The following is a 22,469-nucleotide window of genomic DNA, read 5'->3' as shown; positions in this document are numbered from 1 at the left end:
TCATAGAGGCTGTTCAAGTCCAGGGTGGAGTGGTGGGCCAGGTAAACATTTGGTTTTGAGGCACAGTCACTCTGCGTTTACCTGCTGTATGGTAGTCTTTTCGCGGTAGCAGGATGGGGATAACCACTCTGCGTTTACCTGCTGTATGGTAGTCTTTTCGTGGTAGCAGGATGGGGATAACCACTCTGCGTTTACCTGCTGTATGGTAGTCTTTTCGTGGTAGCAGGATGGGGATAACCACTCTGCGTTTACCTGCTGTATGGTAGTCTTTTCGTGGTAGCAGGATGGGGATAACCACTCTGCGTTTACCTGCTGTATGGTAGTCTATACGTGGTAGCAGGATCGGGATAACCACTCTGCGTTTACCTGCTGTATGGTAGTCTTTACGCGGTAGCAGGATGGGGATAACCACTCTGCGTTTACCTGCTGTATGGTAGTCTTTACGTGGTAGCAGGATGGGGATAACCACTCTGCGTTTACCTGCTGTATGGTAGTCTTTACGTGGTAGCAGGATGGGGATAACCACTCTGCGTTTACCTGCTGTATGGTAGTCTTTACGTGGTAGCAGGATGGGGATAACCACTCTGCGTTTACCTGCTGTATGGTAGTCTTTACGTGGTAGCAGGATGGGGATAACCACTCTGCGTTTACCTGCTGTATGGTAGTCTTTTCGTGGTAGCAGGATGGGGATAACCACTCTGCGTTTACCTGCTGTATGGTAGTCTTTTCGTGGTAGCAGGATGGGGATAACCACTCTGCGTTTACCTGCTGTATGGTAGTCTTTTCGTGGTAGCAGGATGGGGATAACCACTCTGCGTTTACCTGCTGTATGGTAGTCTTTTCGTGGTAGCAGGATGGGGATAACCACTCTGCGTTTACCTGCTGTATGGTAGTCTTTTCGTGGTAGCAGGATGGGGATAACCACTCTGCGTTTACCTGCTGTATGGTAGTCTTTACGTGGTAGCAGGATGGGGATAACCACTCTGCGTTTACCTGCTGTATGGTAGTCTTTACGTGGTAGCAGGATGGGGATAACCACTCTGCGTTTACCTGCTGTATGGTAGTCTTTACGTGGTAGCAGGATGGGGATAACCACTCTGCGTTTACCTGCTGTATGGTAGTCTTTACGTGGTAGCAGGATGGGGATAACCACTCTGCGTTTACCTGCTGTATGGTAGTCTTTACGTGGTAGCAGGATGGGGATAACCACTCTGCGTTTACCTGCTGTATGGTAGTCTTTACGTGGTAGCAGGATGGGGATAACCACTCTGCGTTTACCTGCGTATGGTAGTCTTTTCCTAGCAGGATGGGGATAACCACTGGTTTAGTCTTTACGTGGTAGCAGGATGGGGATAACCACTCTGCGTTTACCTGCTGTATGGTAGTCTTTACGTGGTAGCAGGATGGGGATAACCACTCTGCGTTTACCTGCTGTATGGTAGTCTTTACGTGGTAGCAGGATGGGGATAACCACTCTGCGTTTACCTGCTGTATGGTAGTCTTTACGTGGTAGCAGGATGGGGATAACCACTCTGCGTTTACCTGCTGTATGGTAGTCTTTACGTGGTAGCAGGATGGGGATAACCACTCTGCGTTTACCTGCTGTATGGTAGTTTTACGTGGTAGCAGGATGGGGATAACCACTCTGCGTTTACCTGCTGTATGGTAGTCTTTACGTGGTAGCAGGATGGGGATAACCACTCTGCGTTTACCTGCTGTATGGTAGTCTTTACGTGGTAGCAGGATGGGGATAACCACTCTGCGTTTACCTCAGATATGGTAGGTCTTTACGTGGTAGCAGGATGGGGATAACCACTGTATGGTAGTCTTTACGTGAACCTCTGCGTTTAGGTGGTCCTCAGGGGATAGACCACTCTGGTCTTACCTGCTGTATGCTGCAGGATGGGGATAACCACTCTGGTTTACCTGCAGATGGAAGGTCTAGGGTGTGCTGGGTGGGTTAACCTAGGCTGGTCCTCAGATAGTTTGTGCCTGTGTGTATTATTATGTGGCTGGGTGAACCTAGGTGGTCCTCAGATAGAAGGTCTAGGGTGTGCTGGGTGGGTTAACCTAGGTGGTCCTCAGATAGAAGGTCTAGGGTGTGCTGGGTGGGTTAACCTAGGTGGTCCTCAGATAGAAGGTCTAGGGTGTGCTGGGTGGGTTAACCTAGGTGGTCCTCAGATAGAAGGTCTAGGGTGTGCTGGGGGTGTTAACCTAGGTGGTCCTCAGATAGAAGGTCTAGGGTGTGCTGGGTATATTATTATGAGGCTGGGTAAACCTAGGTGGTCCTCAGACAGAAGGTCTAGGGTGTGCTGGGTATATTATTATGGGGCTGGGTGTATTATTATGTAGCTGGGTAGTTGGTCCTCAGACAGAAGGTCTAGGGTGTGCTGGGTATATTATTATGAGGCTGGGTGTATTATTATGTAGCTGGGTAGTTGGTCCTCAGATAGAAGGTCTAAGGTGTGCTGGGTATATTATTATGAGGCTGGGTGTATTATTATGTAGCTGGGTAGTTGGTCCTCAGACAGAAGGTCTAGGGTGTGCTGGGTATATTATTATGAGGCTGGGTGTATTATTATGTAGCTGGGTAGTTGGTCCTCAGATAGAAGGTCTAGGGCACATATGTCAGAGTCAAGGCCCGCGGGCCACATCCGGCCCGCGAGAAGGTTTTTTACGGCCCCTGGGATGATCTTGATTTATTATTAGAACCGGCCCGCAGACCGCAGCAAGCCGGCAGCCCGCAGATCTTTTACACGCACCAATACTACATTTCCCACAATGCAACGGTGACGCACCGAGCAGTAGGCTGCTTCATTTCAATATTTATTGGCACAGCAGTTGTCAGCATCACAGTAAAATTAACTTTCAGATACCCATCAAAAATGGCAAAACGGAAGGTGGACACTGAGAACCGGGGTTTCAAACAAGGTGGGAGTCGGAGTATTTGTTCACGGAGGTAGCTGGAAAACCTGTGTGTCTTCTGTGTGGAGAAAGTGTGGCGGTACTGAAAGAGTATAATCTGAGACGACATTATGAAACGAAACACGCGGACAAAAACAAGAATATGGACATGGAACAAAGGCTACAAAAGGCAGAGGAATTAAAACGAGGCCTCAAATCTCGACAGGCTCTGTTCAAAAAAGCCAAATCACAAGGCCAGGCTGCTGTCAAGGCCAGTTTTATTTTGGCAGAAGAGATCGCTAAATCAGCCCGGCCATTTACGGAGGGGGATTTCATCAAAAACTGCATGATTAAAGTTTGTGACGAAGTTTGCCCAGAAAAAGGCAACTCTTTTTAAATGTGAGTCTGAGCAGAAACACCATTGCCGAGAGAGTAGACCAGTTGTCCATCAATCTAAAAGAGCAGCTTGTGAAAAAGGAAAAGATTTCATTGCATATTCCTTGGCTGTGGATGAGAGCACCGACATTTCTGACATTGCCCAGTTGTCAATTTTCATCCGCAGAGTGGACTCCAGCCTAAGCGTGACAGAGGAGTTTTTGGCTTTACGTCCTATGCATGGCACAACTACGGGGCATGATTTGTATGAAGAGGTGTCAAGATGTGTAAATGAGATGGAGCTGCCTTGGGAAAAACTCGTGGGTTTGACAACCGACGGAGCACCTGCGATGTGTGGACACAGGAGCGGACTGGTGGCGAAGATACGGGAAAAGATGCAAGAGGAAAACGCGACAGGTGAGCTGACAGCTTATCATTGTATCATACACCAGGAAGCGTTGTGCGGTAAAGCTTTGAAAATGGAGCATGTAATGAGCATCATCACGCGCACAGTTAACTTTATCAGAGCCAAAGGTTTGAATCACCGCCAGTTCAAGGCATTTCTGACGGAGTTAGAAACGGAGCATGGTGATTTGCCTTATCACACAGAGGTGCGATGGCTAAGCCAGGGAAAGGTGCTTCAAAGATGTTTCGAGCTTCGTGAGGAGATTTGTCTGTTCTTGGACAGCAAAGGGAAAGACACAACACAACTCCGAGACGAAATGTTTCTGTGTGAAATGGCTTTTCTGTGTGACATTACGAGTCATCTGAATGCAATGAACTTGCAGCTGCAGGGTCGGGATCGTGTAATCTCTGATATGTACAGTACAGTGAAGGCATTTAAAACCAAACTGACTCTGTGGGAGACGCAGATGCGGAAAGAAAATTTGAGCCACTTTCCCAGCTGCCAGACCATGAAAGAGAAGCTCTCTACCAGTGCGTTCCCGAGCGCACAGTTGGCTGATAAAATAGGTATGCTTGCCGCTGACTTTCGACGCCGATTTGCTGACTTTGAAGCACCAAAAAGCAGGTTGGAACTGCTCGGTAACCCATTTGCTGTTGACGTGGAAAGCTCACCACCAAACCTCCAAATGGAGTTGATTGACCTCCAATGCAATGATGCACTGAGGGCAAAATATGCGGCAGTGGGTGCTGCGGAGTTCGCCCGTTTCCTCCCGACACAATGCCCCAGCTGCGCATCCAGGCTGCTCAAACGTTGTCTATGTTTGGCAGCACATACCTGTGTGAACAACTGTTTTCTTTGATGAACTTGAACAAAACATCACACAGAAGTCGACTTACTGCTGAACACCTCCACTCAATTCTGAGGATTTCCTCAGCTCAGAGCCTTACCCCGAACATTGATGAACTTGTGGAAAAGATGGGACACCACCAAGTATCACCCTCAACCTCAAACAAGTGAACATTACTGTGCAATCACATATTTAGAGTTTTTACTCAGTTCAAGTTTAAAAGTTAAAGTTTAAATATTTGTTTTCACTGCATGTTACTTCTCCTTAAACAAAGTGTTGTTTTTGATTAATAGATTTTTGCACTTTATTTTATTGTATTTCAATCCAATTATATTTTAAAAATATTTCAGTTGAGTGGATGATAGAAAATTGCTATTATTGTTTTTTTCTTTGAAGTACATTTAGCCCACTTTTGCTAAAATAGAAAATATAGGCTACTGATGGTGCCTTGAATACCGGTTTCTTTCATTTAATGTTCATGTTATGGGGATTTTTATATAAAGGAAATTTGTCTTTTGTGTCTGTTGAAAATTAAAGATTACTGACAGAGCCATAAGAAAATATTGCTTTATTTATCTGATCATATTGGAATATATTTGTTAGGTTTTCAGTAGGTTCAATTAGGTTCACTAGACTATATGCGTCATTTAAAAAATGTTCAATGAACATTCGAACAGTCCGGCCCTCGGCTTGTAGCTAAATTTTTTATTTGGCCCTCCGTCCATTTGACTTTGACACCCCTGGTCTAGGGTGTGCTGGGGATATTATTATGTAGCTGGGTAGTTGGTCCTCAGATAGAAGGTCTAGGGTGTGCTGGGTGTATTATTATGTAGCTGGGTAGTTGGTCCTCAGATAGAAGGTCTAGGGTGTGCTGGGTATATTATTATGTAGCTGGGTAGTTGGTCCTCAGATAGAAGGTCTAGGGTGTGCTGGGTGTATTATTATGTAGCTGGGTAGTTGGTCCTCAGATAGAAGGTCTAGGGTGTGCTGGGTATATTATTATGTAGCTGGGTAGTTGGTCCTCAGATAGAAGGTCTAGGGTGTGCTGGGTGTATTATTATGTAGCTGGGTAGTTGGTCCTCAGATAGAAGGTCTAGGGTGTGCTGGGTATATTATTATGTAGCTGGGTAGTTGGTCCTCAGATAGAAGGTCTAGGGTCCGCTGGGTATATTATTATGTAGCTGGGTAGTTGGTCCTCAGATAGAAGGTCTAAGGTGTGCTGGGTATATTATTATGAGGCTGGGTGTATTATTATGTAGCTGGGTAGTTGGTCCTCAGATAGAAGGTCTAAGGTGTGCTGGGTATATTATTATGAGGCTGGGTGTATTATTATGTAGCTGGGTAGTTGGTCCTCAGACAGAAGGTCTAGGGTGTGCTGGGTATATTATTATGAGGCTGGGTGTATTATTATGTAGCTGGGTAGTTGGTCCTCAGATAGAAGGTCTAGGGTGTGCTGGGTATATTATTATGAGGCTGGGTAGTTGGTCCTCAGATAGAAGGTCTAGGGTGCGCTGGGTATATTATTATGAGGCTGGGTATATTATTATGAGGCTGGGTATATTATTATGTAGCTGGGTAGTTGGTCCTCAGATAGAAGGTCTAAGGTGTGCTGGGGATATTATTATGAGGCTGGGTGTATTATTATGTAGCTGGGTAGTTGGTCCTCAGATAGAAGGTCTAGGGTGTGCTGGGTGTATTATTATGTAGCTGGGTAGTTGGTCCTCAGATAGAAGGTCTAGGGTGTGCTGGGTATATTATTATGTAGCTGGGTGTATTATTATGTAGCTGGGTAGTTGGTCCTCAGACAGAAGGTCTAGGGTGTGCTGGGTATATTATTATGAGGCTGGGTGTATTATTATGTAGCTGGGTAGTTGTTCCTCAGACAGAAGGTCTAGGGTGTGCTGGGTATATTATTATGAGGCTGGGTGTATTATTATGTAGCTGGGTAGTTGGTCCTCAGACAGAAGGTCTAGGGTGTGCTGGGTGGGTTAACCTAGGTGGTCCTCAGATAGAAGGTCTAGGGTGTGCTGGGTATATTATTATGAGGCTGGGTGTATTATTATGTGGCTGGGTAGTTGGTCCTCAGATAGAAGGTCTAGGGTGTGCTGGGTATATTATTATGTAGCTGGGTAGTTGGTCCTCAGATAGAAGGTCTAGGGTGTGCTGGGTATATTATTATGTAGCTGGGTAGTTGGTCCTCAGATAGAAGGTCTAGGGTGTGCTGGGTGTATTATTATGTGGCTGGGTAGTTGGTCCTCAGATAGAAGGTCTAGGGTGTGCTGGGTATATTATTATGTAGCTGGGTAGTTGGTCCTCAGATAGAAGGTCTAGGGTGTGCTGGGTATATTATTATGAGGCTGGGTGTATTATTATGTAGCTGGGTAGTTGGTCCTCAGACAGAAGGTCTAGGGTGTGCTGGGTATATTATTATGAGGCTGGGTGTATTATTATGTAGCTGGGTAGTTGGTCCTCAGATAGAAGGTCTAGGGTGTGCTGGGTATATTATTATGAGGCTGGGTGTATTATTATGTAGCTGGGTAGTTGGGTATAGTCTGGGTATATTATTATGAGGCTGGGTATATTATTATGTAGCTGGGTAGTTGGTCCTCAGATAGAAGGTCTAGGGTGTGCTGGGTATATTATTATGAGGCTGGGTGTATTATTATGTAGCTGGGTAGTTGGTCCTCAGATAGAAGGTCTAGGGTGTGCTGGGTGTATTATTATGTAGCTGGGTAGTTGGTCCTCAGATAGAAGGTCTAGGGTGTGCTGGGTATATTATTATGAGGCTGGGTGTATTATTATGTAGCTGGGTAGTTGGTCCTCAGATAGAAGGTCTAGGGTGTTATTATGAGGCTGGGTGTATTATTATGTAGCTGGGTAGTTGTTCCTCAGACAGAAGGTCTAGGGTGTGCTGGGTATATTATTATGAGGCTGGGTGTATTATTATGTAGCTGGGTAGTTGGTCCTCAGATAGAAGGTCTAGGGTGTGCTGGGTATATTATTACCTGGGTAGTTGGTCCTCAGATAGAAGGTCTAGGGTGTGCTGGGTGTATTATTATGTAGCTGGGTAGTTGGTCCTCAGATAGAAGGTCTAGGGTGTGCTGGGTATATTATTATGTAGCTGGGTAGTTGGTCCTCAGATAGAAGGTCTAGGGTGTGCTGGGTATATTATTATGTAGCTGGGTAGTTGGTCCTCAGATAGAAGGTCTAGGGTGTGCTGGGTGTATTATTATGTGGCTGGGTAGTTGGTCCTCAGATAGAAGGTCTAGGGTGTGCTGGGTATATTATTATGTAGCTGGGTAGTTGGTCCTCAGATAGAAGGTCTAGGGTGTGCTGGGTATATTATTATGTAGCTGGGTAGTTGGTCCTCAGATAGAAGGTCTAGGGTGTGCTGGGTATATTATTATGTAGCTGGGTAGTTGGTCCTCAGATAGAAGGTCTAGGGTGTGCTGGGGATATTATTATGAGGCTGGGGATATTATTATGTGGCTGGGTAGTTGGTCCTCAGATAGAAGGTCTAGGGTGTGCTGGGTATATTATTATGAGGCTGGGTGTATTATTATGTAGCTGGGTAGTTGGTCCTCAGATAGAAGGTCTAGGGTGTGCTGGGTGTATTATTATGTAGCTGGGTAGTTGGTCCTCAGATAGAAGGTCTAGGGTGTGCTGGGTATATTATTATGTAGCTGGGTAGTTGGTCCTCAGATAGAAGGTCTAGGGTGTGCTGGGTATATTATTATGTAGCTGGGTAGTTGGTCCTCAGATAGAAGGTCTAGGGTGTGCTGGGTGTATTATTATGTAGCTGGGTAGTTGGTCCTCAGATAGAAGGTCTAGGGTGTGCTGGGTGTATTATTATGTAGCTGGGTAGTTGGTCCTCAGACAGAAGGTCTAGGGTGTGCTGGGTATATTATTATGAGGCTGGGTAAACCTAGGTGGTCCTCAGACAGAAGGTCTAGGGTGTGCTGGGTATATTATTATGAGGCTGGGTGTATTATTATGTAGCTGGGTAGTTGGTCCTCAGATAGAAGGTCTAGGGTGTGCTGGGTATATTATTATGAGGCTGGGTGTATTATTATGTAGCTGGGTAGTTGGTCCTCAGATAGAAGGTCTAGGGTGTGCTGGGTATATTATTATGAGGCTGGGTGTATTATTATGTAGCTGGGTAGTTGGTCCTCAGATAGAAGGTCTAGGGTGCGCTGGGTGTATTATTATGTGGCTGGGTGTTGTTGTGCTGGACTGTTGTCTGGGTCTGTGCTGACTGGAGTGTAATCACCTGCTGTCTCTCTCGCTCGCTCTCTCTCTCTGTCTCTCTCACTGTCTCGCTGTGTCTCTCTCTCTCTCTGTTTCTCTGTATCTCTCTGTCTCTCTCACAATCTCGCTGTGTCTCTCTCTCTCTCTGTTTCTCTGTATCTCTCTGTCTCTCTCACTGTCTCACTGTGTCTTTCTCTCTCTGTGTCTCTGTATCTCTCTTCTCTCTATCTCTCTGTCTCTCTCTCTGTCTCTCTGTATCTCTCTCTCTCTCTCTGTCTCTCTCTTGTCTCTGTCTCTCTCTGTATCTCTCTCTCACGGTCTCTCTGTCTCCGTCTCTCTCTCTCTCTCTCTCTCTCTCGTTGTCTCCGTCTCTCTCTCTCTCTGTATCTCTCTCTCAAGTGTCTTTCTATCTCTCTCTCTCTCTCACGGTCTCTGTCTCTCTCTCGCTCTCTGTCTCTCTGTATGTATCTCTCTCTCGTTGTCTCCGTCTCTCTCTCTCTCTGTATCTCTCTCTCACGGTCTCTCTGTCTCCGTCTCTCTCTCTCTCTCTGTCTCTATCTCTGTTTCTCTCTGTCTCTCTCTGTCTGTTTCTCTGTCTCCCTCTCTCTGTCTCTCTCTCTCTGTTTCTCTCTGTCTCTCTCTGTCTGTCTCTCTGTCTCCCTCTCTCTGTCTCTCTCTCTCTCTCTGTCTCTCTCTCTCTCTCTTTGTCTCTCTCTCTCTCTCTGTCTCTGTATGTATCTCTCTATCTCTGTCTCTCTCTGTCTCTCTCTGTCTCTCTCTGTCTCTCTGTCTCTCTGTATGTATCTCTCTCTCTCTCTGTCTCTCTCTGTCTCTCTGTATGTATGTCTCTCTCGATCTCTCTGTATGTATCTCTCGCTCGCTGTCTCTCTGTCTCTCTCTCGCTCTCTGTCTCTCCCTCCCTATGTTTCAGGAGCCAGTTCAGAATAAAACTGGCTTGGTTACTTGGTTGGTTGCCTCCAGTGCAGGACTGTATAAGGTTCCAGCTCATAAAGTGCCAATTGAAATCTGTACTCCTGGAATGCTCCTGCTAAATTACCATTATATAATCTACAGCACTGGGGGGGAGGGAGGGAGAGGGAGGGGGAGGGGGAGAGGGAGGGAGGGGGGAGGGAGGGAGGGAGGGGAGAGGGAGGGAGGAGAGAGGGGAGAGGGAGGGAGAGAGAGAGAGGAGAGAGTTTGAGGGAGGGAGGGAGGGAGGGAGGGAGGGTGCGAGGGAGGGAGGGAGGGAGGGAGGGAGCAGAGTATCTGAGTGGAGTGGAGCGTTCCCAATTTGACTGGAGCACAGAGCGAGATTCCCAAAGGCTGGAGCGTCTGCCTTCTAGCCCATGAGCTCTCACTTCACCAGCTCAGGACACGCCCGGCCCAGCATGCATTTCTAGTCTACTTGTGTGCTGCTATAGCCCCTTTCTTTAGCAACTGTCATGGAGTTCACTAAATATTTTCATTAAGAAACTGATAAAACACACAGGTGCTAAATCAAGGTGACTTACAAAGATGAGGACCAATAGCAAGAGAGGGAGTGAAGTGATGTCGTGTCCACAACTAAAGAATCATTGTAGTCCCTGACTCAGTGTACTGTACTCCCTGACTCTGAGACCTGTACTCCCTGACTCTGAGACCTGTACTCCCTGACTCTGAGACCTGTACTCCCTGACTCTGAGACCTGTACTCCCTGACTCTGAGACCTGTACTCCCTGACTCTGAGACCTGTACTCCCTGACTCTGAGACCTGTACTCCCTGACTCTGAGACCTGTACTCCCTGACTCTGAGACCTGTACTCCCTGACTCTGAGTACTGTACTCCCTGACTCTGAGACCTGTACTCCCTGACTCTGAGACCTGTACTCCCTGACTCTGAGACCTGTACTCCCTGACTCTGAGACCTGTACTCCCTGACTCTGTGTACTGTACTCCCTGACTCTGTGTACTGTACTCCCTGACTCTGAGACCTGTACTCCTGACTCTGAGACCTGTACTCCCTGAGACCTCTGAGACCTGTACTCCCTGACTCTGTGTACTGTACTCCCTGACTCTGAGACCTGTACTCTTTGACTCTGAGAGCTGTACTCCCTGACTCCCTGACTCCCTGATTCTGAGACCTGTACTCCCTGACTCTGAGACCTGTACTCCCTGACTCTGAGACCTGTACTCCCTGACTCTGAGACCTGTACTCCCTGACTCTGAGACCGGTACTCCCTGACTCTGAGACCTGTACTCCCTGACTCTGAGACCGGTACTCCCTGACTCTGAGACCTGTACTCCCTGACTCAGTGAGACCTGGCCAACAGAAATACGGACCTGTTAGGAGCTCTCACACTGTGCAGCGGGGTTGGGTGTTTGTATTGATAACCAGGTGTGTGTGTGTGTGTGTGTGTGTGTGTGTGTGTGTGTGTGTGTGTGTGTGTGTGTGTGTGTGTGTGTGTGTGTGTGTGTGTGTGTGTGTGTGTGTGTGTGTGTGTGTGTGTGTGTGTGTGTGTGTACTGACACATAGTACAGTATATATACTGTACCTGGTGACCCCAGATATAGAGTTGTGATGTGTGTATTCCCTCTGTGCGTTCGCTCTGTGTGTTCCGTACACTAGTGACTCCGATGGAATAATTTATGTACCAATGTTTTGACAGGAAGTGGTCTTCATCAGGGTTCTGTTAGTTCAACCTTTGTCATGACGTTACAGCTCAGTGGTGTGTTTTTATGCATTCATTGTAATTGTAATAATTCATTGATTGATATACTTTTTTTGATAGCCTTTTACCTTCTTTTGAAATTATTGTATTTCCTCACATGTACAACGATTTTTAAATAAACCTAAATGTATCTCCTCTTCTCTCCAGGCATTCGGGAACGCCAAGACGGCTCACAACGACAACTCCAGCCGTTTTGGGAAGTTCATCCAGGTCAACTACCAGGAGAGTGGCACCGTCCGAGGGTGAGAGAGACCGCTACACCTCCTTTATCCGTCTGGACCTCCCTTCCTCTTTCATTCCTCTCTGTTTCTCTGCTGTGTGTCTTTCCCTCTGTCTCTCTCCCTCTGTGTCTCTCTCTCCCTCTGTGTCTCTCTCTCCCTCTGTGTCTCTCTCTCCATCTGTCTCTCTCTCCCTCTGTGTCTCTCTCTCCCTCTGTCTCTCTCTCCCTCTGTCTCTCTCTCCCTCTGTGTCTCTCTCCCTCTGTGTCTCTCTCTCCCTCTGTCTCTCTCTCCCTCTGTGTCTCTCTCTCTCCCTCTGTGTCTCTCTCTCCCTCTGTGTCTCTCTCTCCCTCTGTGTCTCTGTTTCCCTCTGTGTCTCTCTCTCCCCCTGTGTCTCTCTCTCCCTCTGTGTCTCTCTCTCCCTCTGTGTCTCTCTCTCCCTCTGTGTCTCTCTCCCCTCTGTGTCTCTGTTTCCCTCTGTGTCTCTCTCTCCCTCTGTGTCTCTGTTTCCCTCTGTGTCTCTCTCTCCCTCTGTGTCTCTCTCTCCCTCTGTGTCTCTGTTTCCCTCTGTGTCTCTCTCTCCCCCTGTGTCTCTGTTTCCCTCTGTGCCTCTGTTTCCCTCTGTGTCTCTCTCTCCCTCTGTCTCTCTCTCCCTCTGTGTCTCTGTCTCCCTCTGTGTCTCTCTCTCTCCCTGTGTCTCTCTCTCCCTCTGTGTCTCTCTCTCCCTCTGTGTCTCTGTTTCCCTCTGTGTCTCTCTCTCCCCCTGTGTCTCTCTCCCTCTGTGTCTCTGTTTCCCTCTGTGTCTCTCTCTCCCCCTGTGTCTCTCTCCCTCTGTGTCTCTGTTTCCCTCTGTGTCTCTCTCTCCCTCTGTGTCTCTGTTTCCCTCTGTGCCTCTGTTTCCCTCTGTGTCTCTCCCTCTGTGTCTCTGTTTCCCTCTGTGCCTCTGTTTCCCTCTGTGTCTCTCTCTCCCTCTGTGTCTCTCTCTCCCTCTGTGTCTCTCTCCCTCTGTGTCTCTCTCTCCCCCTGTGTCTCTGTTTCCCTCTGTGCCTCTGTTTCCCTCTGTGTCTCTCTCTCCCTCTGTGTCTCTCTCTCCCTCTGTGTCTCTCTCCCTCTGTGTCTCTCTCCCTCTGTGCCTCTGTTTCCATCTGTGTCTCTGTTCGAAACTCTGTAGAAAGTGTCTCTTGTCTAAAGTCATTCCTGTGTTGACAGAGCGTATGTGGAGAAGTACCTACTGGAGAAGTCACGCCTGGTCTACCAGGAGCACAATGAAAGGTGAGGGAGAATGGTGTCGTTCCATGTCATTTGCGGTACCTGGTTCGAATCCAGGCTGTATCTCACCCGGACGTGATTGGGAGTCCTTTTGGGCCCGGCGCACAATTGGCCCAGTGTTGTCCGGGTTTGGCCGGGGTAGGCCGTGGTAGGCCGGGGTAGGCCGTGGTAGGCCGGGGTAGGCCGTTATTGTAAATGATAATTTGTTCTGAACTGACTTGCCTAGTTAAATAAAAAGATATGTATAAAAGACCTTCATTACAGTTCCTTCGGAAATGACCAGCCATGAGACCTATTAGAAACAGATACGACCAGCCATGAGACCTATTAGAAACAGATACGACCAGCCATGAGACCTATTAGAAACAGATACGACCAGCCATGAGACCTATTAGAAACAGATACGACCAGCCATGAGACCTATTAGAAACAGATACGACCAGCCATGAGACCTATTAGAAACAGATACGATAAGCCATGAGACCTATTAGAAACAGATACGATAAGCCATGAGACCTATTAGAAACAGATACGACCAGCCATGAGACCTATTAGAAACAGATACGACCAGCCATGAGACCTATTAGAAACAGATACAACCAGCCATGAGACCTATTAGAAACAGATACGACCAGCCATGAGACCTATTAGAAACAGATACGACCAGCCATGAGACCTATTAGAAACAGATACGACCAGCCATGAGACCTATTAGAAACAGATACGATAAGCCATGAGACCTATTAGAAACAGATACTCTAAGCCATGAGACCTATTAGAAACAGATACGATAAGCCATGAGACCTATTAGAAACAGATACGACCAGCCATGAGACCTATTAGAAACAGATACGACCAGCCATGAGACCTATTAGAAACAGATACGATAAGCCATGAGACCTATTAGAAACAGATACGACCAGCCATGAGACCTATTAGAAACAGATACGACCAGCCATGAGACCTATTAGAAACAGATACGACCAGCCATGAGACCTATTAGAAACAGATACGACCCATGAGACCTATCAGAAACAGATACGACCAGCCATGAGACCTATTAGAAACAGATACGACCAGCCATGAGACCTATTAGAAACAGATACGACCAGCCATGAGACCTATTAGAAACAGATACGACCAGCCATGAGACCTATTAGAAACAGATACGACCAGCCATGAGACCTATTAGAAACAGATACGACCAGCCATGAGACCTATTAGAAACAGATACGATAAGCCATGAGACCTATTAGAAACAGATACTGTGCCATGAGACCTATTAGAAACAGATACGACCAGCCATGAGACCTATTAGAAACAGATACGACCAGCCATGAGACCTATTAGAAACAGATACGACCAGCCATGAGACCTATTAGAAACAGATACGATAAGCCATGAGACCTATTAGAAACAGATACGATAAGCCATGAGACCTATTAGAAACAGATACGATAAGCCATGAGACCTATTAGAAACAGATACGATAAGCCATGAGACCTATTAGAAACAGATACGACCAGCCATGAGACCTATTAGAAACAGATACTAAGCCATGAGACCTATTAGAAACAGATACGACCAGCCATGAGACCTATTAGAAACAGATACGATAAGCCATGAGACCTATTAGAAACAGATACGATAAGCCATGAGACCTATTAGAAACAGATACGACCAGCCATGAGACCTATTAGAAACAGATACGACCAGCCATGAGACCTATTAGAAACAGATACGATAAGCCATGAGACCTATTAGAAACAGATACGACCAGCCATGAGACCTATTAGAAACAGATACGACCAGCCATGAGACCTATTAGAAACAGATACGATGAGCCATGAGACCTATTAGAAACAGATACGACGAGCCATGAGACCTATTACAAACAGATACGACCAGCCATGAGACCTATTAGAAACAGATACGATAAGCCATGAGACCTATTAGAAACAGATACGATAAGCCATGAGACCTATTAGAAACAGATACGACCAGCCATGAGACCTATTAGAAACAGATACGACCAGCCATGAGACCTATTAGAAACAGATACGACCAGCCATGAGACCTATTAGAAACAGATACGACCAGCCATGAGACCTATTAGAAACAGATACGACCAGCCATGAGACCTATTAGAAACAGATACGACCAGCCATGAGACCTATTAGAAACAGATACGACCAGCCATGAGACCTATTAGAAACAGATACGATAAGCCATGAGACCTATTAGAAACAGATACTAAGCCATGAGACCTATTAGAAACAGATACGACCAGCCATGAGACCTATTAGAAACAGATACGACCAGCCATGAGACCTATTAGAAACAGATACGACCAGCCATGAGACCTATTAGAAACAGATACGACGAGCCATGAGACCTATTAGAAACAGATACTGAGACCTATTAGAAACAGATACGATAAGCCATGAGACCTATTAGAAACAGATACGATAAGCCATGAGACCTATTAGAAACAGATACGATAAGCCATGAGACCTATTAGAAACAGATACGATAAGCCATGAGACCTATTAGAAACAGATACGACCAGCCATGAGACCTATTAGAAACAGATACGATAAGCCATGAGACCTATTAGAAACAGATACGATAAGCCATGAGACCTATTAGAAACAGATACGACCAGCCATGAGACCTATTAGAAACAGATACGACCAGCCATGAGACCTATTAGAAACAGATACGATAAGCCATGAGACCTATTAGAAACAGATACGACCAGCCATGAGACCTATTAGAAACAGATACGACCAGCCATGAGACCTATTAGAAACAGATACGACCAGCCATGAGACCTATTAGAAACAGATACGACCAGCCATGAGACCTATTAGAAACAGATACGATAAGCCATGAGACCTATTAGAAACAGATACGATAAGCCATGAGACCTATTAGAAACAGATACGATAAGCCATGAGACCTATTAGAAACAGATACGATAAGCCATGAGACCTATTAGAAACAGATACGATAAGCCATGAGACCTATTAGAAACAGATACGATAAGCCATGAGACCTATTAGAAACAGATACGATAAGCCATGAGACCTATTAGAAACAGATACGACCAGCCATGAGACCTATTAGAAACAGATGTAAGCCATGAGACCTATTAGAAACAGATACGATTGCCATGAGACCTATTAGAAACAGATACGATAAGCCATGAGACCTATTAGAAACAGATAATAAGCCATGAGACCTATTAGAAACAGATATAAGCCATGAGACCTATTAGAAACAGATACGATAAGCCATGAGACCTATTAGAAACAGATACGATAAGCCATGAGACCTATTAGAAACAGATACGATAAGCCATGAGACCTATTAGAAACAGATACGACCAGCCATGAGACCTATTAGAAACAGATACGATAAACATTCCAGCAACATTATTTTGTTTCAGTATAATTTGATCCCTGAAAAATAAAACTAATCACCCAAATCTGTCATTTTAATTTATAGGATTCATATAATATTCAATAAATATACAGAGCATTTGGAAAGTATTCAGACCCCTTCCACATTTTGTTACGTTACAGCCTTATTCTAAAATGGATTAAATAAAAAAAATCCTTGTCAATCTACACACAATACCCCATAATGACAAAGCAAAAAGAGGTTTTTAGAAATCATTGCAAATGTATTAAAAATTAAAACCTGATACCTTATTTATATAAGTATTCAGACTCTTTGCTATGAGACTCTTCCTAGAGCTTATCGCCCGGCCAAACTGAGCAAATGGGTGAGAAGGGTCATGGTCAGGGAGGTGACCAAGAAGCCCCGGAGTTCCTCTGTGCAGATGGGAGAATCTTCCAGAAGGACAACCATCTCTGCAGCACTCCACCAATCAGGCCTTTATGGTAGAGTGGCCAGACGGCACAAAACAGCCCGCTTGGAGTTTGTCAAAAGGTACCGCAGGGACTCTCAGACCACGAGAAACAACATTTTCATATCTTATGAAACCAACTCTTTGGCCTGAATACCAAGTGTCACATCTGGAGGAAACCTGAACCATTCCTACGGTGAAGCATGCTGGTGACAGCATCATCCTTTGGGGATGTTTTTCAGTGGCAAGGACTGGGAGACTAGTCAGGATCGAGGGAAAGATGAACGGAGCAAAGTACAGAGAAATCCTTGATGACGAGCACTCAGGACTGAAGGTTCACCGTCCAATCGGACAACGACCCTAAGCTCACAGCCAAGGCGACGCAGGAGTGGCTTTGGGACAAGTCTCTGAATGTCCTTGAGTGGCTCAGCCAGAGCCCGAACTTGAACCCAAATCAAATATCTCTAGAGAGACCTGAAAATAGCTGTGCAGCGACGCTCCCCATCCAACCTGACAGAGCTTGAGAGGATCTGCAGAGAAGAATGGGAAAAACTACCCAAATACAGGTTTGCCAAGATTGTCCAGTCAAACCCATGACGACTCGAGGCTGTAATCGTTGCCAAAGGTGCTTCAACAAAGTACTGAGTAAAGGGTCTGAATACTTGTAAATGTGATATTTCAAATTTGCACGCAAAAAAAAAAATGTTTTTGCTTCTTCATCAGGATGTTTGTAGATTGATGAGGATTCTTTTTTTTATTTAATCCATTTTGGAATAAGGCTGTGGAAAATGTCAAGGGGTCTGAATACTTTCCGAATTCACTCACTGGCCAGTTTTTTTAGGTACACTACCTCACAAAAAATGGATCACTCCTACGAACAGTGAGTCATGTTGCATATAAAACAGGCAGGCATCGAGGCATTCAGTTACTGTTTGATTTAACAGGAGGTTGGCAAAATGGGTGACCTAATCTACTTTCAGCGGGGGTCTGATCGTTGGTTTCACCGTATCCAGTATCTCAGAAACGGCCAACCTCCTGGGCACGTCAGTGTCAAGGGTTTACTGAGGTGCGACACACAAACAAATCTTCCCGTCAGCGGCAGTCCTGTGGGATGAGAGAAGTCGAAGGGAAATGGCAAGAATCGTGCAAGCTAACAGGCGGGCCACAAACAGACAACATCTTGGAACTCGTCGATCCCTGTCACCGATGGGAGCAGCAGACGACATCACCGGGTTCCGCTCCTATCAGCTAAAAACAAGAAGAAGAAGTGTCTCCAGTGGGCACGACATCACCGGGTTCCACTCCTATCAGCTAAAAACAAGAAGAAGAAGTGTCTCCAGTGGGCACGACATCACCGGGTTCCGCTCCTATCAGCTAAAAACAAGAAGAAGAAGTGTCTCCAGTGGGCACGACATCACCGGGTTCCACTCCTATCAGCTAAAAACAAGAAGAAGAAGTGTCTCCAGTGGGCACGACATCACCGGGTTCCCTCCTATCAGCTAAAAACAAGAAGAAGAAGCGTCTCCAGTGGGCACGACATCACCGGGTTCCGCTCCTATCAGCTAAAAACAAGAAGAAGAAGCGTCTCCAATGGGCACAACATCACCGGGTTCCACTCCTATCAGCTAAAAACAAGAAGAAGAAGTGTCTCCAGTGGGCACGACATCACCGGGTTCCGCTCATATCAGCTAAAAACAAGAAGAAGAAGCGTCTCCAATGGGCACAACATCACCGGGTTCTGCTCCTATCAGCTAAAAACAAGAAGAAGAAGTGTCTCCAGTGGGCACGACATCACCGGGTTCCGCTCCTATCAGCTAAAAACAAGAAGAAGAAGTGTCTCCAGTGGGCACGACATCACCGGGTTCCGCTCCTATCAGCTAAAAACAAGAAGAAGAAGTGTCTCCAGTGGGCACGACATCACCGGGTTCTGCTCCTATCAGCTAAAAACAAGAAGAAGAAGTGTCTCCAGTGGGCACGACATCACCGGGTTCCGCTCCTATCAGCTAAAAACAAGAAGAAGAAGTGTCTCCAGTGGGCACGACATCACCGGGTTCCGCTCCTATCAGCTAAAAACAAGAAGAAGAAGTCTCCAGTGGGCACGACATCACCGGGTTCAACTCCTATCTGCTAAAAACAAGAAGAAGAAGAGTCTCCAGTGGGCACGACATCACCGGGTTCCACTCCTATCTGCTAAAAACAAGAAGAAGAAGCGTCTCCAGTGGGCACGACATCACCGGGTTCCACTCCTATCTGCTAAAAACAAGAAGAAGAAGCGTCTCCAGTGGGCACGACATCACCGGGTTCCACTCCTATCAGCTAAAAACAAGAAGAAGAAGTGTCTCCAGTGGGCACGACATCACCGGGTTCCGCTCCTATCAGCTAAAAACAAGAAGAAGAAGTGTCTCCAGTGGGCACGACATCACCGGGTTCTGCCCTATCAGCTAAAAACAAGAAGAAGAAGTGTCTCCAGTGGGCACGACATCACCGGGTTCCACTCCTATCAGCTAAAAACAAGAAGAAGAAGTGTCTCCAGTGGGCATGACATCACCGGGTTCCACTCCTATCAGCTAAAAACAAGAAGAAGAAGTGTCTCCAGTGGGCACGACATCACCGGGTTCCACTCCTATCAGCTAAAAACAAGAAGAAGAAGTGTCTCCAGTGGGCACGACATCACCGGGTTCCGCTCCTATCAGCTAAAAACAAGAAGAAGAAGTGTCTCCAGTGGGCACGACATCACCGGGTTCCGCTCCTATCAGCTAAAAACAAGAAGAAGTGTCTCCAGTGGGCACGACATCACCGGGTTCCACTCCTATCAGCTAAAAACAAGAAGAAGTGTCTCCAGTGGGCACGACATCACCGGGTTCCGCTCCTATCAGCTAAAAACAAGAAGAAGAAGTGTCTCCAGTGGGCACGACATCACCGGGTTCCGCTCCTATCAGCTAAAAACAAGAAGAAGAAGTGTCTCCAGTGGGCACGACATCACCGGGTTCCACTCCTATCAGCTAAAAACAAGAAGAAGAAGTGTCTCCAGTGGGCACGACATCACCGGGTTCCGCTCCTATCAGCTAAAAACAAGAAGAAGAAGTGTCTCCAGTGGGCACGACATCACCGGGTTCCACTCCTATCAGCTAAAAACAAGAAGAAGAAGTGTCTCCAGTGGGCACGACATCACCGGGTTCCGCTCCTATCAGCTAAAAACAAGAAGAAGAAGTGTCTCCAGTGGGCACGACATCACCGGGTTCCGCTCCTATCAGCTAAAAACAAGAAGAAGAAGTGTCTCCAGTGGGCACGACATCACCGGGTTCCGCTCCTATCAGCTAAAAACAAGAAGAAGAAGTGTCTCCAGTGGGCACGACATCACCGGGTTCCACTCCTATCAGCTAAAAACAAGAAGAAGAAGTGTCTCCAGTGGGCACGACATCACCGGGTTCTGCTCCTATCAGCTAAAAACAAGAAGAAGAAGTGTCTCCAGTGGGCACGACATCACCGGGTTCTGCTCCTATCAGCTAAAAACAAGAAGAAGAAGTGTCTCCAGTGGGCACGACATCACCGGGTTCTGCTCCTATCTGCTAAAAACAAGAAGAAGAAGTGTCTCCAGTGGGCACGACATCACCGGGTTCCGCTCCTATCTGCTAAAAACAAGAAGAAGAAGTGTCTCCAGTGGGCACGACATCACCGGGTTCCACTCCTATCAGCTAAAAACAAGAAGAAGAAGTGTCTCCAGTGGGTTCCGCTCCTATCAGCTAAAAACAAGAAGAAGAAGTGTCTCCAGTGGGCACGACATCACCGGGTTCCACTCCTATCAGCTAAAAACAAGAAGAAGAAGTGTCTCCAGTGGGCACGACATCACCGGGTTCCACTCCTATCAGCTAAAAACAAGAAGAAGAAGTGTCTCCAGTGGGCACGACATCACCGGGTTCCGCTCCTATCAGCTAAAAACAAGAAGAAGAAGTGTCTCCAGTGGGCACAACATCACCGGGTTCCACTCCTATCAGCTAAAAACAAGAAGAAGAAGTGTCTCCAGTGGGCACGACATCACCGGGTTCCGCTCCTATCAGCTAAAAACAAGAAGAAGAAGCGTCTCCAATGGGCACAACATCACCGGGTTCTGCTCCTATCAGCTAAAAACAAGAAGAAGAAGTGTCTCCAGTGGGCACGACATCACCGGGTTCCACTCCTATCAGCTAAAAACAAGAAGAAGAAGTGTCTCCAGTGGGCACGACATCACCGGGTTCCACTCCTATCAGCTAAAAACAAGAAGAAGAAGTGTCTCCAGTGGGCACGACATCACCGGGTTCCGCTCCTATCAGCTAAAAACAAGAAGAAGAAGTGTCTCCAGTGGGCACGACATCACCGGGTTCCGCTCCTATCAGCTAAAAACAAGAAGAAGAAGTGTCTCCAGTGGGCACGACATCACCGGGTTCCACTCCTATCAGCTAAAAACAAGAAGAAGAAGTGTCTCCAGTGGGCACGACATCACCGGGTTCTGCTCCTATCAGCTAAAAACAAGAAGAAGAAGTGTCTCCAGTGGGCACGACATCACCGGGTTCCACTCCTATCAGCTAAAAACAAGAAGAAGAAGTGTCTCCAGTGGGCACGACATCACCGGGTTCCACTCCTATCAGCTAAAAACAAGAAGAAGAAGTGTCTCCAGTGGGCACGACATCACCGGGTTCCACTCCTATCAGCTAAAAACAAGAAGAAGAAGTGTCTCCAGTGGGCACGACATCACCGGGTTCCACTCCTATCAGCTAAAAACAAGAAGAAGAAGTGTCTCCAGTGGGCACGACATCACCGGGTTCCGCTCAGCTAAAAACAAGAAGAAGAAGTGTCTCCAGTGGGCACGACATCACCGGGTTCCGCTCCTATCAGCTAAAAACAAGAAGAAGAAGTGTCTCCAGTGGGCACGACATCACCGGGTTCCACTCCTATCAGCTAAAAACAAGAAGAAGAAGTGTCTCCAGTGGGCACGACATCACCGGGTTCCTCTCCTATCAGCTAAAAACAAGAAGAAGTGTCTCCAGTGGGCACGACATCACCGGGTTCCACTCCTATCAGCTAAAAACAAGAAGAAGAAGTGTCTCCAGTGGGCACGACATCACCGGGTTCCACTCCTATCAGCTAAAAACAAGAAGAAGAAGTGTCTCCAGTGGGCACGACATCACCGGGTTCCGCTCCTATCAGCTAAAAACAAGAAGAAGAAGTGTCTCCAGTGGGCACGACATCACCGGGTTCCACTCCTATCAGCTAAAAACAAGAAGAAGAAGTGTCTCCAGTGGGTTCCGCTCCTATCAGCTAAAAACAAGAAGAAGAAGTGTCTCCAGTGGGCACGACATCACCGGGTTCCACTCCTATCAGCTAAAAACAAGAAGAAGAAGTGTCTCCAGTGGGTTCCGCTCCTATCAGCTAAAAACAAGAAGAAGAAGTGTCTCCAGTGGGCACGACATCACCGGGTTCCACTCCTATCAGCTAAAAACAAGAAGAAGAAGTGTCTCCAGTGGGTTCCGCTCCTATCAGCTAAAAACAAGAAGAAGAAGTGTCTCCAGTGGGCACGACATCACCGGGTTCCACTCTATCAGCTAAAAACAAGAAGAAGAAGTGTCTCCAGTGGGCACGACAT

At 46.7% G+C, this 22,469-nt stretch overlaps 1 protein-coding gene and 1 long non-coding RNA gene across 2 annotated transcripts in view; one reads left to right on the top strand and one right to left on the bottom strand.

Annotated features, from left to right (window-relative positions):
• Nucleotides 1-22,469, top strand: part of LOC118378820 (unconventional myosin-IXAa-like) — a 311,583-nt gene that overhangs the window by 137,035 nt on the left and 152,079 nt on the right. Inside the window, 2 exon segments of the mRNA XM_052480840.1 lie at nucleotides 11,636-11,730; nucleotides 12,916-12,978. Of these exon segments, the coding sequence (XP_052336800.1) occupies nucleotides 11,636-11,730; nucleotides 12,916-12,978 (158 nt within the window).
• Nucleotides 324-1,736, bottom strand: LOC127912095 (uncharacterized). The gene is made up of 3 exons (XR_008080671.1): nucleotides 1,656-1,736; nucleotides 1,372-1,599; nucleotides 324-651 (listed from the first exon to the last, which is right to left on the bottom strand). It is a non-coding gene; the product is annotated as an uncharacterized LOC127912095 (long non-coding RNA).

Source organism: Oncorhynchus keta, chromosome 26 (genome assembly GCF_023373465.1).
Source record: "Oncorhynchus keta strain PuntledgeMale-10-30-2019 chromosome 26, Oket_V2, whole genome shotgun sequence".
In the NCBI taxonomy this organism is placed as follows: domain Eukaryota; kingdom Metazoa; phylum Chordata; class Actinopteri; order Salmoniformes; family Salmonidae; genus Oncorhynchus; species Oncorhynchus keta.
The sequence above is the reverse complement of the archived record's forward strand: the minus strand, read 5'-3'. Positions and strand labels throughout refer to the sequence as shown.